The 12,869-nt window shown below is 49.3% G+C and overlaps 1 protein-coding gene across 2 annotated transcripts in view; it reads right to left on the minus strand.

Moving 5' to 3' along the window:
* Nucleotides 1–12,869, minus strand: part of VPS13B (vacuolar protein sorting 13 homolog B) — a 947,892-nt gene that overhangs the window by 37,397 nt on the left and 897,626 nt on the right. For both annotated transcript variants that reach the window (XM_065397834.1, XM_065397833.1), the window contains exons 52-53: nt 11,599–11,726; nt 10,432–10,631 (exon numbers count right to left, since the gene is read on the minus strand). In XM_065397834.1, the coding sequence (XP_065253906.1) occupies nt 10,432–10,631; nt 11,599–11,726 (328 nt within the window). The remainder of the gene's footprint in view (nt 1–10,431; nt 10,632–11,598; nt 11,727–12,869) is intronic.

Raw genomic sequence — 12,869 nt, forward strand, 5'->3', positions numbered from 1 at the left:
GCCCAGAGCGGCTCATGGCAGGGGGCTGGAAGGGATATGCCCTGTTCCACCCCCTTCCCCCAGGCTCCATCCCTACCTCTCTCTGCCTCCTCTACGGAGCTGTGTGCACGCTGCCGCTCTTCCCCCTCCCCCTCGCTAGGGCCATCAGCTGATTGGCCAGGGACGGAGAGGAGGCGGGGCAGGAAAGCATACGCTGGGGGAAGAAGCGGGGGGAGGGGGGAAGCTTGGCTGCCGCAGAACCAAGCTTCTGCCTCCTGCCCCCGCAGGGGAGAGCGGTGGGCGGGGGGGCTGAGTGGGGCTGGGACTGCGGCAGGGAGCTGCGTGCCACTCAAAATCGGCTCGCGTGCCGTGTTTGGCACGCGTGCCGTAGGTTGCCGACCCCTGCCTTAGATATTCTGAAGGAATCACTGTAGCCCACAGAGCTAGTTTAAAGATATTTTATATCACACTAATGCAAGAAACCTACAGGCCTACACCCTGTAATATATTTAGCTTAAGTATTTAGCTTAAGGCTTTGAAGGCTATGAACCTTAGCATAAGCGAGTTACCCAACAGTGACTCTGAGTTACTGGGGAACAGGGAATATCATGCTTAGGAGATTTTTTTTGTACCAGGCAACCACAGGAATATGAACTAATATCAGCTTTGGATATTTTAGGATAGGAACATCTAAAAAAAGTACAAACACAAACTTGCCTTCGCAATGAATGATGTATATGCTAAGTTGAGATCATTAATATACTAACCTATAGGATAAGGACACCTCAACATTATTATGGTGAGGAAGTCAGTTATGAACAAAGAAAGCTGGGCATCAACATGAATATTCATAGCAGTCACCAGGACCTATAATAGGCCCAATCACCATGTAGGCCTCGAGATCGTGACCATCAGACTTATATGGCATGCCATGGATAACTGCCTGTCTCTTACCACTAAGTTTCCACAAGAAGGGGTAAGTATGTGTAAGGTCTGGTGTAGGACAGCACCTTAATTTTACATTACAGCTACATTCTCATTTGGTTTGGAACATTTGTGTTTTTATTAATTATACTAATACAAGTACACCTCTACCTCGATATAACGCTACCCGATATAACACGAATTCGGATATAACGTGGTAAAGCAGTGCTCGGGGGGGGGGGGGGGCGGGGCTGCGCACTCCGGCGGATCAAAGCAAGTTCAATATAACACGGTTTCACCTATAACGCGGTAAGATTTTTTTGGCTCCCGAGGACAGCATTATATCGAGGTAGAGGTGTATTTAAAGCTTTGCCCTCAACGTGAGCGTTGTCATTGTGCACGTTTGGGGTTCCCAACCAGACACTAAACTTAATTCTGTTGTGCCTGATTCAGAGACTAGAACGTTTCAAACCTAGAAATTCAATCATTGATTAAATGGAAGTCCTTAACAATCAATATAAGCAATAACCAATAATCAATAACCACTCAGTGAATTAGGCAACAACACCAATGTACAAACTATCATTGGACCAAACAACCAACAAATATCTTTGCATATAATGTAAAGTACATGCAGACTTGTGCTAGTTGCTGTTATGTTTGAAACTTAAATTATCACACACCTGCAACAACATCTAGTATTTTCCTATAGAGAAACAGAATTAAGATCGCTGCAGCCATAACTTTATTTTTAAGATAGATCATTAAGTGGAGTAGTTACAGTATGCACACAAAATACCAACATAGTACATAAACAATTTCAAAGTGTAATCTTGGATTGATTTTTTTAAAAATTCTGCTTACTCAAGTAACACTTCATCATTGAGCAAAGAAAGTTTTGTTATTAGCCTCAATGCTTTGGGTTCAGAAAGTCCAAGAAATTGAGATGTTTCATACCAGTAAGTCAAAGGGACTTTTAAAGCTTGAGTTAAGCAAGCTGAGGGTCTGAAGTATCAGAATTTTTAATTGGAGAGAATTCCTCCACTAGGATAGGATCCCCAAATGCTTTCAAAGCATCTAATTCCTTCTTTGAGCCTGATTTCTATAAAGAACACTGGACTGGCATAATATCAATGACTGGAATTTGAAACCTTACATTGTTGACTGGCTTTCTGAACTCAACTGAACTACTCGCTAATTAACATACCAGTTAATAATCAGGAACATTTTGTGAGTGGTCCCAAAGGAAAACATCTGAAATTACTATGTTTTTTTAAGTGGCAAAGCTGTTTGTGTTGATTCCATGTATGCTAATTACTTTAAAGATGGACAAATTTCTGTAAAAACAAAACAAAACACCACTATCCCAGGCAAGGAAGTTTTCATTTACCTCAAAACAGGAGAAAAACCAATTGAAGAATAAAATAACCCCCCTTTTGTATAAACATAAACTTCATTCCCATGAAGAAGCAGAAGGAGAATGACAATGATGGGTCCTGTGGGATTTGGAGGGATAAGGAAGCTGGAATAGTGAAGTTACTAAATGAGAGAAATTTATTCTGTTGGATCTTGCATATATTTGCTTCAAGAGGCCAGAGTTTCTCAAGATTGATGTGTCTAGACCAAGTAATTTTCACAACAAGGCATCTGGGAGTATGAAAAAGGAGCGACATAATTTAAAACTGGAAAATTTGTATTATTTGTCATAAAAATAGCCATGCATGAATAACAGAATCATAGAAATGTAGGGCTGGAATGTCCCTCAAGAGGTCATCTAATCCATTCCCCCATGGTGACACAGGACCAAATAAACCTACACCATCCCTGACAGATATTTATTTAACATGTTCTTTAAAATTTCCAATGACAGGAATTCCACAACCTTCCTTGATAACCTTTTCCAGTTCTTAAGTTAGAAAGCTTTCCCTAATATCTAACCTATATTTCCCTTGCTGCAGATTAAGCTCATTCTCTTGTCCTACCTTATGTGGACCTGGAGAACAATTGATTATTGTCCTCTTTATAACAGCCCTTAACATATTTGAAGACTTCCCATCTCAGTCTTCTCTTCTCTAGACTAAACATGCCCAGTTTTTAAACCATTCCTCATAGGTCAGATTTTCTAACCCTTTTATTATTTTTGTTGCTCTCCTCGAGACTCTCTCCAGTTTGTCCACATCTTTGTTAAAATGAGGCACCCAAAACCAGACACAGTACTCCAGCTGAGGCCCTGCCAGTGCCAAGTGGAATAATCATATACTGCATCTTACAGACAACACTTCTGTTAATACACCCCAGATGGATATTGGATTTTTTCCACAACATCATATTGTTGGTTTATGTTCAATTTGTGATCCACTATAACCCCCAGATCCTTTCTGCAGTACTACTGCTTAACCAGTTACTCCCCATTTTGTATTTGTACATTTGATTTTTTCTTGCTAAATGCAGTAGTTTGCACTTGTCTTTATTGAATTTCATCTTGACAACTTCAGACCAATTCTCCAATTTGTCAAGGTAAAAAACGGTTACTCACCTTTGGAACTGTTGTTCTTCGAGATGTGTTGCTCATATCCATTCCAATTAGGTGTGCGCGAGCCGCGTGCACGATCGTCGGAGAATTTTCTACCCTAGCAACACCCGGTGGGTCGGCTGTGGAGTCCCCTGGAGTGGCGCCTTCATGGCGCTGGATATATACCCCAGCCGACCCAGCGCCCCCTCAGTTCCTTCTTGCCGGCTACTCCGACAGTGGAGACAGGGGGCGGGTTTGGAATGGATATGAGCAACACATCTCGAAGAACAACAGTTACAAAGGTGAGTAACCGTTTTTTCTTCTTCGAGTGCTTGCTCATATCGATTCCAATTAGGTGACTACCAAGCCTTACCTAGGCGGTGGGGTCAGAGTGAGACATCGCTGTGTGCAAAACTGCTGATCCGAATGCAGCATCGTCTCTGGACTGCTGTACAAGCACATAGTGAGCGGCGAAGGTGTGGACCGATGACCAAACCGCCGCTCTACAAATGTCCTGGATTGGGACATGAGCCAGGAAGGCAGTTGAGGAGGCTTGGGCCCTCGTGGAGTGGGCGGTGCAACGCGGCGTCGGGGCACCGGCCAGGTCGTAGCAAGCACGAATGCAGGACATGATCCAAGAGGAGAGACGTTGCGAGGACACCGGTAAGCCTTTCATCCGGTCGGCCACTGCAACAAAGAGTTGCGTCGTCTTTCTAAACGGTTTCGTACGCTCAATATAGAAAGCAAGGGCCCTGTGTACATCCAAGGAGTGCATACGCTGGTCTTGACGGGTGGCGTGCGGCTTAGGATGGAAGACCGGGAGAAATATATCCTGGTTCACATGAAAAGCTGATACCACCTTGGGAAGAAAGGCAGGGTGGGGGCGAAGCTGCACCTTGTCTTTATGGAAGACTGTGTATGGAGGCTCAGACGTGAGCGCCCTGATTTCAGAAACACGCCTTGCTGAAGTGATGGCTACAAGGAAGGCTGTCTTCCAAGATAGGTAAAGGAGTGAGCAGGTAGCCAATGACTCGAACGGGGGCCCTGTGAGCTTGGAGAAAACCAGGTTAAGATCCCACGCCGGAACGGGTTGGCGTTGCTGTGGGTATAGCCGGTCTAAGCCCTTGAGGAATCTGACGACCATCGGGTTAGAGAAGACCGAGGAAGCGAGTTCTCCTGGGTGGAAGAAGCCAGGTGATATAGCAGCCAGGTGAACCCTGACCGAAGATATCGCCAAGCCCTGCTGTTTTAGGGATAGGAGATATTCAAGTATAAGAGGAATAGACGCCTGCAAAGGGGGCGTGGCCCGCTGCTCGCACGAACAGGAGAACCGTTTCCACTTGGCTAAGTAAGTGGTCCGTGTAGAGGGCTTTCTACTTCCCAGTAGAATCTGTTGCACGGGATGTGAGCATCGTAGCTCTGTCCAATTCAGCCATGGAGCATCCACGCTGTAAAGTGGAGCGATTGCAGGTCGGGGTGACAGAGTCAGCCGTGGTCCTGAGAGATCAAGTCTGGGCATAAGGGAAGCGTGATTGGAGTTTGTGCCGATAGCTCCAGAAGCGTGGTGTACCAGTGCTGTCTTGGCCAAGCTGGAGCGACTAGAATCATACGTGCCTTGTCTCTGCGTAGCTTGAGCAGCACCCTGTGGACCAGTGGGAATGGAGGGAAAGCATAGAACAGCTGGTCTCTCCATGATAAGAGGAAAGCGTCCGACAGGGAGCCCGGAGATCGTCCTTGGAGGGAGCAGAACACGTGGCACTTCCTGTTGGCTCGTGAGGCGAACAGGTCGACCTGGGGAAATCCCCACCTCTGGAAGATGGAATGGATGATATCCGGGCGAATTGACCACTCATGCGTCTGGAAGGATCTGCTGAGACGGTCCGCTAGAGTGTTCTGGACTCCAGGGAGGAACGATGCCATGAGATGTATCGAGTGGGCAATGCAGAACTCCCACAGGCGAATGGCCTCTTGGCATAGGAGAGATGACCGGGCTCCTCCTTGCTTGTTGATGTAGAACATGGCCGTGGTGTTGTCTGTGAGGACTGACACGCAACGGCCATGTAGGAGACCGAGAAATGCCTGACAGGCTAGGCGCACCGCCATCAGCTCTCGAACATTGATGTGCAGAGCTAGTTGGGATGCGGTCCACAGGCCCTGGGTATGGTGCTCCCCGAGGTGAGCGCCCCAACCTAGAGATGAAGCGTCCGTGACCAGGTGCAGGGAGGGTTGTGGGGCGTGAAATGGCATTCCTGCGCAAACCACCTTGTGATCCAGCCACCAGGTGAGAGAGGTCAAGATCGAGTTCGGAACCGTGACCACCATGTTCAGGTTGTCCCGATAAGGACGATACACCGACGATACCCAGGCCTGAAGTGGGCGAAGCCGAAGTCTGGCATGCCTGGTTACGTAAGTGCAAGAGGCCATGTGTCCCAACAGGCCGAGGCACGTCCTTATTCTGGTGATCGGGAAGACCTGGAATCCGTGGATGATGTTTGTGATGGTGTGAAACCGAGTGTCTGGCAGAAGAGCTCGGGCGAGTCTGGAGTCTAAAACTGCCCCGATAAACTCTATTCTCTGGGTTGGCTCCAGAATGGACTTTTCCTTGTTGAGTAGAATGCCTAACTCATGGAATGTTTGTAGTATTATCTGAACGTGGGCCTGAACTTGCTCCCTGGTGCGGCCGCGCACCAGCCAGTCATCTAGATACGGGAACACCTGTATCCTTTGTCGACGAAGGTATGCTGCCACGACAGTCATACATTTGGTGAACACTCTCGGAGCCACGGATAAGCTGAAGGGAAGGACGGCAAATTGGTAGTGCACATTGTTTACTACAAATCGAAGGAAGCGCCTGTGTGGGGGGTAGATTGCTATATGAAAATATGCATCCTTCATGTCGAGGGCGGCGTACCAGTCTCCAGGATCCAGGGAAGGGATGATGGTCCCCATGGAGACCATGCGGAACTTCAACTTTACTATGAATTTGTTGAGTCCGCGTAAGTCTAAAATGGGTCGCAGACCCTCTTTTGCTTTAGGGATCAGGAAGTAGCGGGAGTAAAACCCCCTGCCCCTTAAATCTGGGGGAACCTCCTCTATGGCCCCCATAGAGAGAAGCCCAAAAACCTCCTGTGTAAGGAGATGCTCGTGAGAAGGGTCCCTGAAGAGGGACGGGGAGGGGCGGTGGGAGGGGGGGAACGAAGAAAACTGGAGAGCGTATGCCCTCTCCACCGTGTGAAGGACCCAATGGTCCGAGGTTATAAGGGACCAAGCACGGTGGAAACGGGAGAGGCGATCCCGAAAGAAAGGAAATGGATCCTGGGTAGTGGCTGGCACGCCGTCCTCAAGCGCACCTTCAAAAGTTTTGCCTAGGTCCTGAAGGTGGTCTAGGAGGGCCTTGGTTCTGACCGGGTTGGGGGCCGGTCGACCTCCGTCTACCACCTCGTCCCCGCCTTCTGGGGAAGTCCTGTCTCGGACGAGGAGGAGGGTAGAACCTTTGTGGCTGGGGCCTAAAGGGCCTGCGCTGGGGTCCCGGGACATGCATCCCCAGGGAGCGCATGATGGTTCTGGAGTCCTTGAGGCTCTGCAACCGAGAGTCCGTCTTGTCCAAGAACAACCCCTGGCCCTCGAACGGCAGATCTTGCAGGGTCTGCTGCAGTTCTGGCGGTAACCCTGAAACCTGGAGCCAGGAGACGCGTCTCATGGCTATCCCAGACGCTAGTGTCCTGGCAGCCGAGTCCGCTATGTCCAGGGAGGCCTGCAAGGAGGTCCTAGCCACCTTTTTACCTTCCTCCACTAGGGCCCCGAACTCTTCCCTCGAGTCCTGGGGGACCAACTCTTTAAATTTACCCATGGAATTCCATGAGTTGTAATTGTACCGACTCAGGAGTGCCTGTTGGTTTGCGGCTCTGAGCTGCAGACCCCGCGCTGAGTAAACCTTGCGCCCAAACAAATCGAAGCGTTTGGCGTCCTTCGATTTGGGCGCTGCCGCCTGCTGACCACGGCGCTCTCTTGCGTTCACTGAGGAGACTACCAGTGAACACGGCGGAGGGTGTGTATAGAGGTACTCATGGTCTTTAGAGGGGACAAAGTACTTCCTCTCTACACCTCTAGCAGTGGGAGGGATGGAGGCCGGGGTCTGCCATATGGCATTAGCGTTAGCCTGGATCGTACAAATAATGGGCAACGCCACCCGGGATGGGGCATCAGCTGAGAGGATGCTCACCACCGGGTCCTCCACCTCCACTATCTCCTCAGCCTGTAGGTCCATATTCCGTGCCACCCTACGCAACAAGTCTTGGTGGGCACGGAGGTCTATTGGAGGTGGGCCTGAGGCTGTTGTACCCGCCACCGCCTCATCTGGGGAGGATGAGGAGGACGCCTCAGGGGGTAAAGGATCCATATGAGGGTCCGGCTCCAAGGGTCCCTGATGTGCAGGATCCCCTGCACTGGGGTCTGGGGCCTGCGTGGGTGTCAGCACTGGAGCCTCCATGCCCCCTGGGGGAGGACGGGAGATGGTGGCCTCAGGAACCCTGGGCTCAGAGTGTGCCGAGCGAGAGGCCGCTGGTGGAGCCCCTTGAGCTTGGTGATACGCCCATGGGGTCCAGAAAGACCAATGTGCAGGGTCCTGTCTAGGGTCCTCTGCCCCCTCCTGCCAATGACCCAAGTCGTCTGCAGCCTGACCCTGAGCAGGGTATGCTGATCGGGAGGCCCCTTCCGACGAGCGAGACGCCGATCTTGAGGGCCAGGGCGGTGCCGAGCGTGGTTACAGGGGCTCGTCCTGGTACGGTGCCGAGCGGTGCCGGTCCACAGGCGAGAGGTCTCTGTGCGGTGCCGGTGAGCGGTACCGGGATCGAGAACAGTGCTGATGGCCATGCCGGTACCGGGATCCAGATCTGGATCGCGAAGACGAAGACCGTCTGTAGACTCAGTGCTGGGAGCGGCCTCGCGAACGGGAGTGGTGCTCATACCGGTGCCGGGAACTGCGTCTGGACTCCGACCGGTACCGATGCTCAGGTCGGTGCCGAGAAGTAGACCGGTGCCGAGAGGAAGATCTGGGCCGCGGGTACGACCGGCGCCGAGATGAAGATCGGTGCCGGGACTGTGAGCGGCGTCGGGACCTGCTCCGAGACCGGGAGCGGTGCCGCGAGTCCACGCTCAGAGATGGAGGGCGTATCAGGGCAGGCTTGCCCCTGGATTGCACAGCACGAAGGGCATGCGGTGCCGCGGGCTGAGACGGCGCCGGCTCCGTGAGGGCGATGAGGTCTTTCGCCGTTGCAAAAGTCTCCGGTGTAGAAGGGAGACAAGGCTCAACCACAGGACGAGGCGGTGAGCCAGTCCGCACTGGACTCAACGGCCTTACACCCGGCGCCGGAGTCAACGGTGTTGATGATGCCTGCACCCTCTGGCGCTCCGAAGCTGGACGCGGCTCTACCTCCGGTACGGGGGGAGCCGGTGCCTGTTGGACGGCAGCGTCCTGGGTCTTGCGGGGTCTTTTATGTCCTGGAGACAGGGAACAGCGCCGAGGGGCTTGCGGCGGACACGGTTCCGAGGGAGGACGGTGCCGTGGGGCCTTATCCGCGTCTGCTCGCGGTGCAGTACCGGAGGGTGCCGCTGGGGCGCTGCGCGCCGAGGTGCTCGGTGCCGGAACTTGGCGCGCCGAAGGAGGATCTGGGCTAAGTGCCGCCTCCATAAGGAGCTGCTTAAGTCTGAAGTCCCGCTCCTTTTTGGTCCTGGGCCTGAAAGCCTTGCAGATCTTACACTTGTCCGTCTGGTGAGACTCCCCTAAACACTTCAGACAAGAGTCGTGAGGGTCTCCCGTTGGCATAGGCTTAGCACAGGTCGCGCACGGCTTAAAGCCAGGAGCCTTGGGCATGAGCCCGGCTGCGCGCCGGGGGAAAAGGGGGAATAATAGCCTCCTTAACCCCCGCTAACTATTTATAACTACTCTACAAACTATTAACAACAAACTACTAATCTAAAGAATATAACCAACTACTATCTTACAAGAACTAACGAGTAAAGCTAGGGAGAGTGGAGAACAGCTATGCTGTGCTCCACAGTTCCAACGACCGTCACGGGCGGTAAGAAGGAACTGAGGGGGCGCTGGGTCGGCTGGGGTATATATCCAGCGCCATGAAGGCGCCACTCCAGGGGGCTCCACAGCCGACCCACCGGGTGTTGCTAGGGTAGAAAATTCTCCGACGATCGTGCACGCGGCGCGCGCACACCTAATTGGAATCGATATGAGCAAGCACTCGAAGAAGAATTATTAATTTTAATACTCTTTTTCAAATTTCTTGTAACCCCTCCCAGCTTGCTGTCATGCACGAATTTTATAAGCATAATCTCCACTCCATTATCAAAGTCACTAGTGAAAATGTTGAATAGTCCTAGACCCAGGACAGACCCCAACGGGATTCCACTAGATACATCCTTCCAATTTGACAGCAAACCAGTGATAAGTTCTCTCTGAGTATGGTTATTCAACTGATGTACATCCACCTTTTACTAATTTCATATTGTCCATATTTCCCTAGTTTGCTTATGAGAAGGTAAACAAAAATCATAAAATCATAGAAATTTAAGACTGGAAGGGAACTTGATAGGCCATCTAATCCAGTCCCCTGAACTAAGGCAGGATCTAAAATGTCAACAAATACAGGCTTGGAGGGAGCTCCTAGGACTTAAACAGAAAACACAACTACCAGGGCCATGCACCAAAAAGGTAATTACATGTTTAGCATGTAGTTTGGTTCTGTGCAGATGCAGAATATAGTTCTACCATTGTAAATTTCAAAAACAAAATGACTATACTCATCTGGGCAGTGTTCGGTGCAAAACCCCTAGAAATATTGATCTTTGAAGGTCTAACATGATGGAAAAAAATACATTTCCCTGTGAATTTGCCTTTGCATGTGGAGATGCCTACTTACTACTGTGCGCCTGGTTTAGGCCATTTATCCCACATTTTAAAGACATTTACCCTCTAAGTTGAGAAATATTTTTTAATGATTTACCTGTGTTCCTTGATTATTAATGTCCACAAAATCACTCCATTCATTTGTTAGTTCATCTGTTGATATCACTTTCAGAAGAATGCTGGGCAGCAGGTCCTTGGTTTTGCAATCTGGGTAGCCGGAGACTTGATGATAAAGCTCATGATGAATAGAACATTCAGCTGGAATCTTCTTGCAATAAACTTCAAACTTTGGTGTGTCTGAAATTTTACAAAATGTCTAGATTAGGCTCTTCAACTGTTTGTACATGTACAAGAGATTTTTCTACTACAAAAAAAGCTCACCTTTGTCTTTTATGTTTGGTTTTTGTTTTAAAACATTTTTTTTCCAGCAACTTATATTATTCAGTACAGTAATTTGTCATAGCTAGAGCTGATTGAAAATTATTCAACAAATATTTTTTTGTCAGAATTTGTCAATTGGTCAAAATCCAAATGTCCTGTGGGGACATGTCAATTTCAATAAATTCCATTGAAACCTGCCCAGTTTCCTGCCAGTTTACCCGCCCGGCTCATCAGGTAGGCTACTGGGGAACCTGAGTTTCCATGCTCCTGGCTCCTCTGAAGCTGGAAGCCTTGGCTACCAGGCTTGCAGCTCTTGGCAGCCCAGACGCCTGAATTCTTGACTGCTCAGGCTCCCAAGGCTTGTAGGCTCCCCAGCTCCTGGACAGCCCGCCAGGTGGACTGCCCCAAAGCTGGGACTCCCTGTAAAGCAGGGCAGAGAATGGTAATTCCATTTTGTGGAGAATTTCAAATTTTAGGTTCTCGTTCTGAATCAAAATGAACCAGTAGTTTGAAATCACTAAGGCTCAAATTTTTAAAGGCATTTAGGTGTTACAGTGCACAGCATTGCAACGCCTAACCGATTTAGGAGCCTATGTCTCATTCCAATGGGAATTAGGCTCCCAAACACCTGATTCAGTTTTGAAAATGAGACGGAAGCTCCTAAATCAGTTAGGCATTGCAATGCTGAGTACCACAATGCTTAAATAGCTTTAAAAATCTGGGCATCAATCCTCAGCAAAACGGAATTACCATTCTCCACCCAGTGATGGTCATAACTATAGCACCTACAGACTTAAAACTTACAGTAGAGATAAAGAGCATAATGGTTTTATTATGACAATGGTTTGTTTCTGATTACTGTGTTGCAACATAAATTCCATACCTTTGATGTTCTCCTTTATAAGCAATGAGACAGAACACCTGTTATGGATAATTATGCGAGGACTAGGGTCTTCCGTAAGAGTTAAGTATGTCACCCCAAGATGCTCTTGATAAGTCAATGCTATGGCTCTACAACAGAAAAACATTATACATGTGATTATATAATTCTTTGGATGAACTTCAAATTTACTATTATTAACACCCCCTCTGTAAGATTTTTCACTCTTAGGCCCAATTCTGCAGACGCTTATGCACTGGTCCCACAGGGATCAGTTCTAGGTCCGGTTCTGTTCAATATCTTCATCAATGATTTAGATCAGGGGTCGGCAACGTTTGGCATGCGGCTCGCCAGGGTAAGCACCCTAGCGGGCCGGGCCAGTTTTATTTACCTGCTGACACGGCAGGTTCGGCCGATCGCGGCCCGCACTGGCCGCGGTTCGCCGTCCCGGGCCAATGGGGGCGACGGGAAGCGGCGCGGGCGAGGGATGTGCTGGCCACGGCTTCTCGCCACCCCCATTGGCCCGGGACAGCAAACCGTGGCCAGTGGGGGCCGCGATCGGCCGAACCTGCCGCGTCAGCAGGTAAATAAAACTGGCCCAGCCCACCAGGGTGCTTACCCTGGCGAGCCGCGTGCCAAACGTTGCCGACCCCTGATTTAGATAATGGCATAGAGACTACACTTATAAAGTTTGCGGACAATACCAAGCTGGGAGGGGTTGCAAGTGCTTTGGAGGATAGGATTATAATTCAAAATGATCTGGACAAATTGGAGAAATGGTCTGAAGTAAATAGGATGAAATTCAATAGGGACAAAGGCAAAGTACTCCACTTAGGAGGGAACAATCAGTTGCACACATACAAAATGGAAAATGACTGCCTAGGAAGGAGTACTGCGGAAAGAGATCTGGGGGTCATAGTGGACCACAAGCTAAATATGAGTCAACAGTGTAACACCGTTGCAAAAAAAGCGAACATCATTCTGGGATGTATTAGCAGGAGTGTTGTAAGCAAGACACAAGAAATAATTATTCTGCTCTATTCTACACTGATTAGGCCTCAACTGAAGTATTGTGTCCAGTTCTGGGTGCCACATTTCAGGAAAGATGTGAACGAATTGGAGAAAGTCCAGAGAAGAGCAACACAAATGATTAAAGGTCTAGAAAACATGACCTATGAGGGAAGCTTGAAAAAATTGGGTTTGTTTAGTCTGGAGAAGAGAAGACTGAGAGGGGACATGATAACAGTTTTCAAGTACACCTCTACCTCAATATA

The sequence above is a fragment of the Emys orbicularis genome, chromosome 2, assembly GCF_028017835.1.
Source record: "Emys orbicularis isolate rEmyOrb1 chromosome 2, rEmyOrb1.hap1, whole genome shotgun sequence".
NCBI classification, from domain to species: Eukaryota; Metazoa; Chordata; order Testudines; family Emydidae; genus Emys; species Emys orbicularis.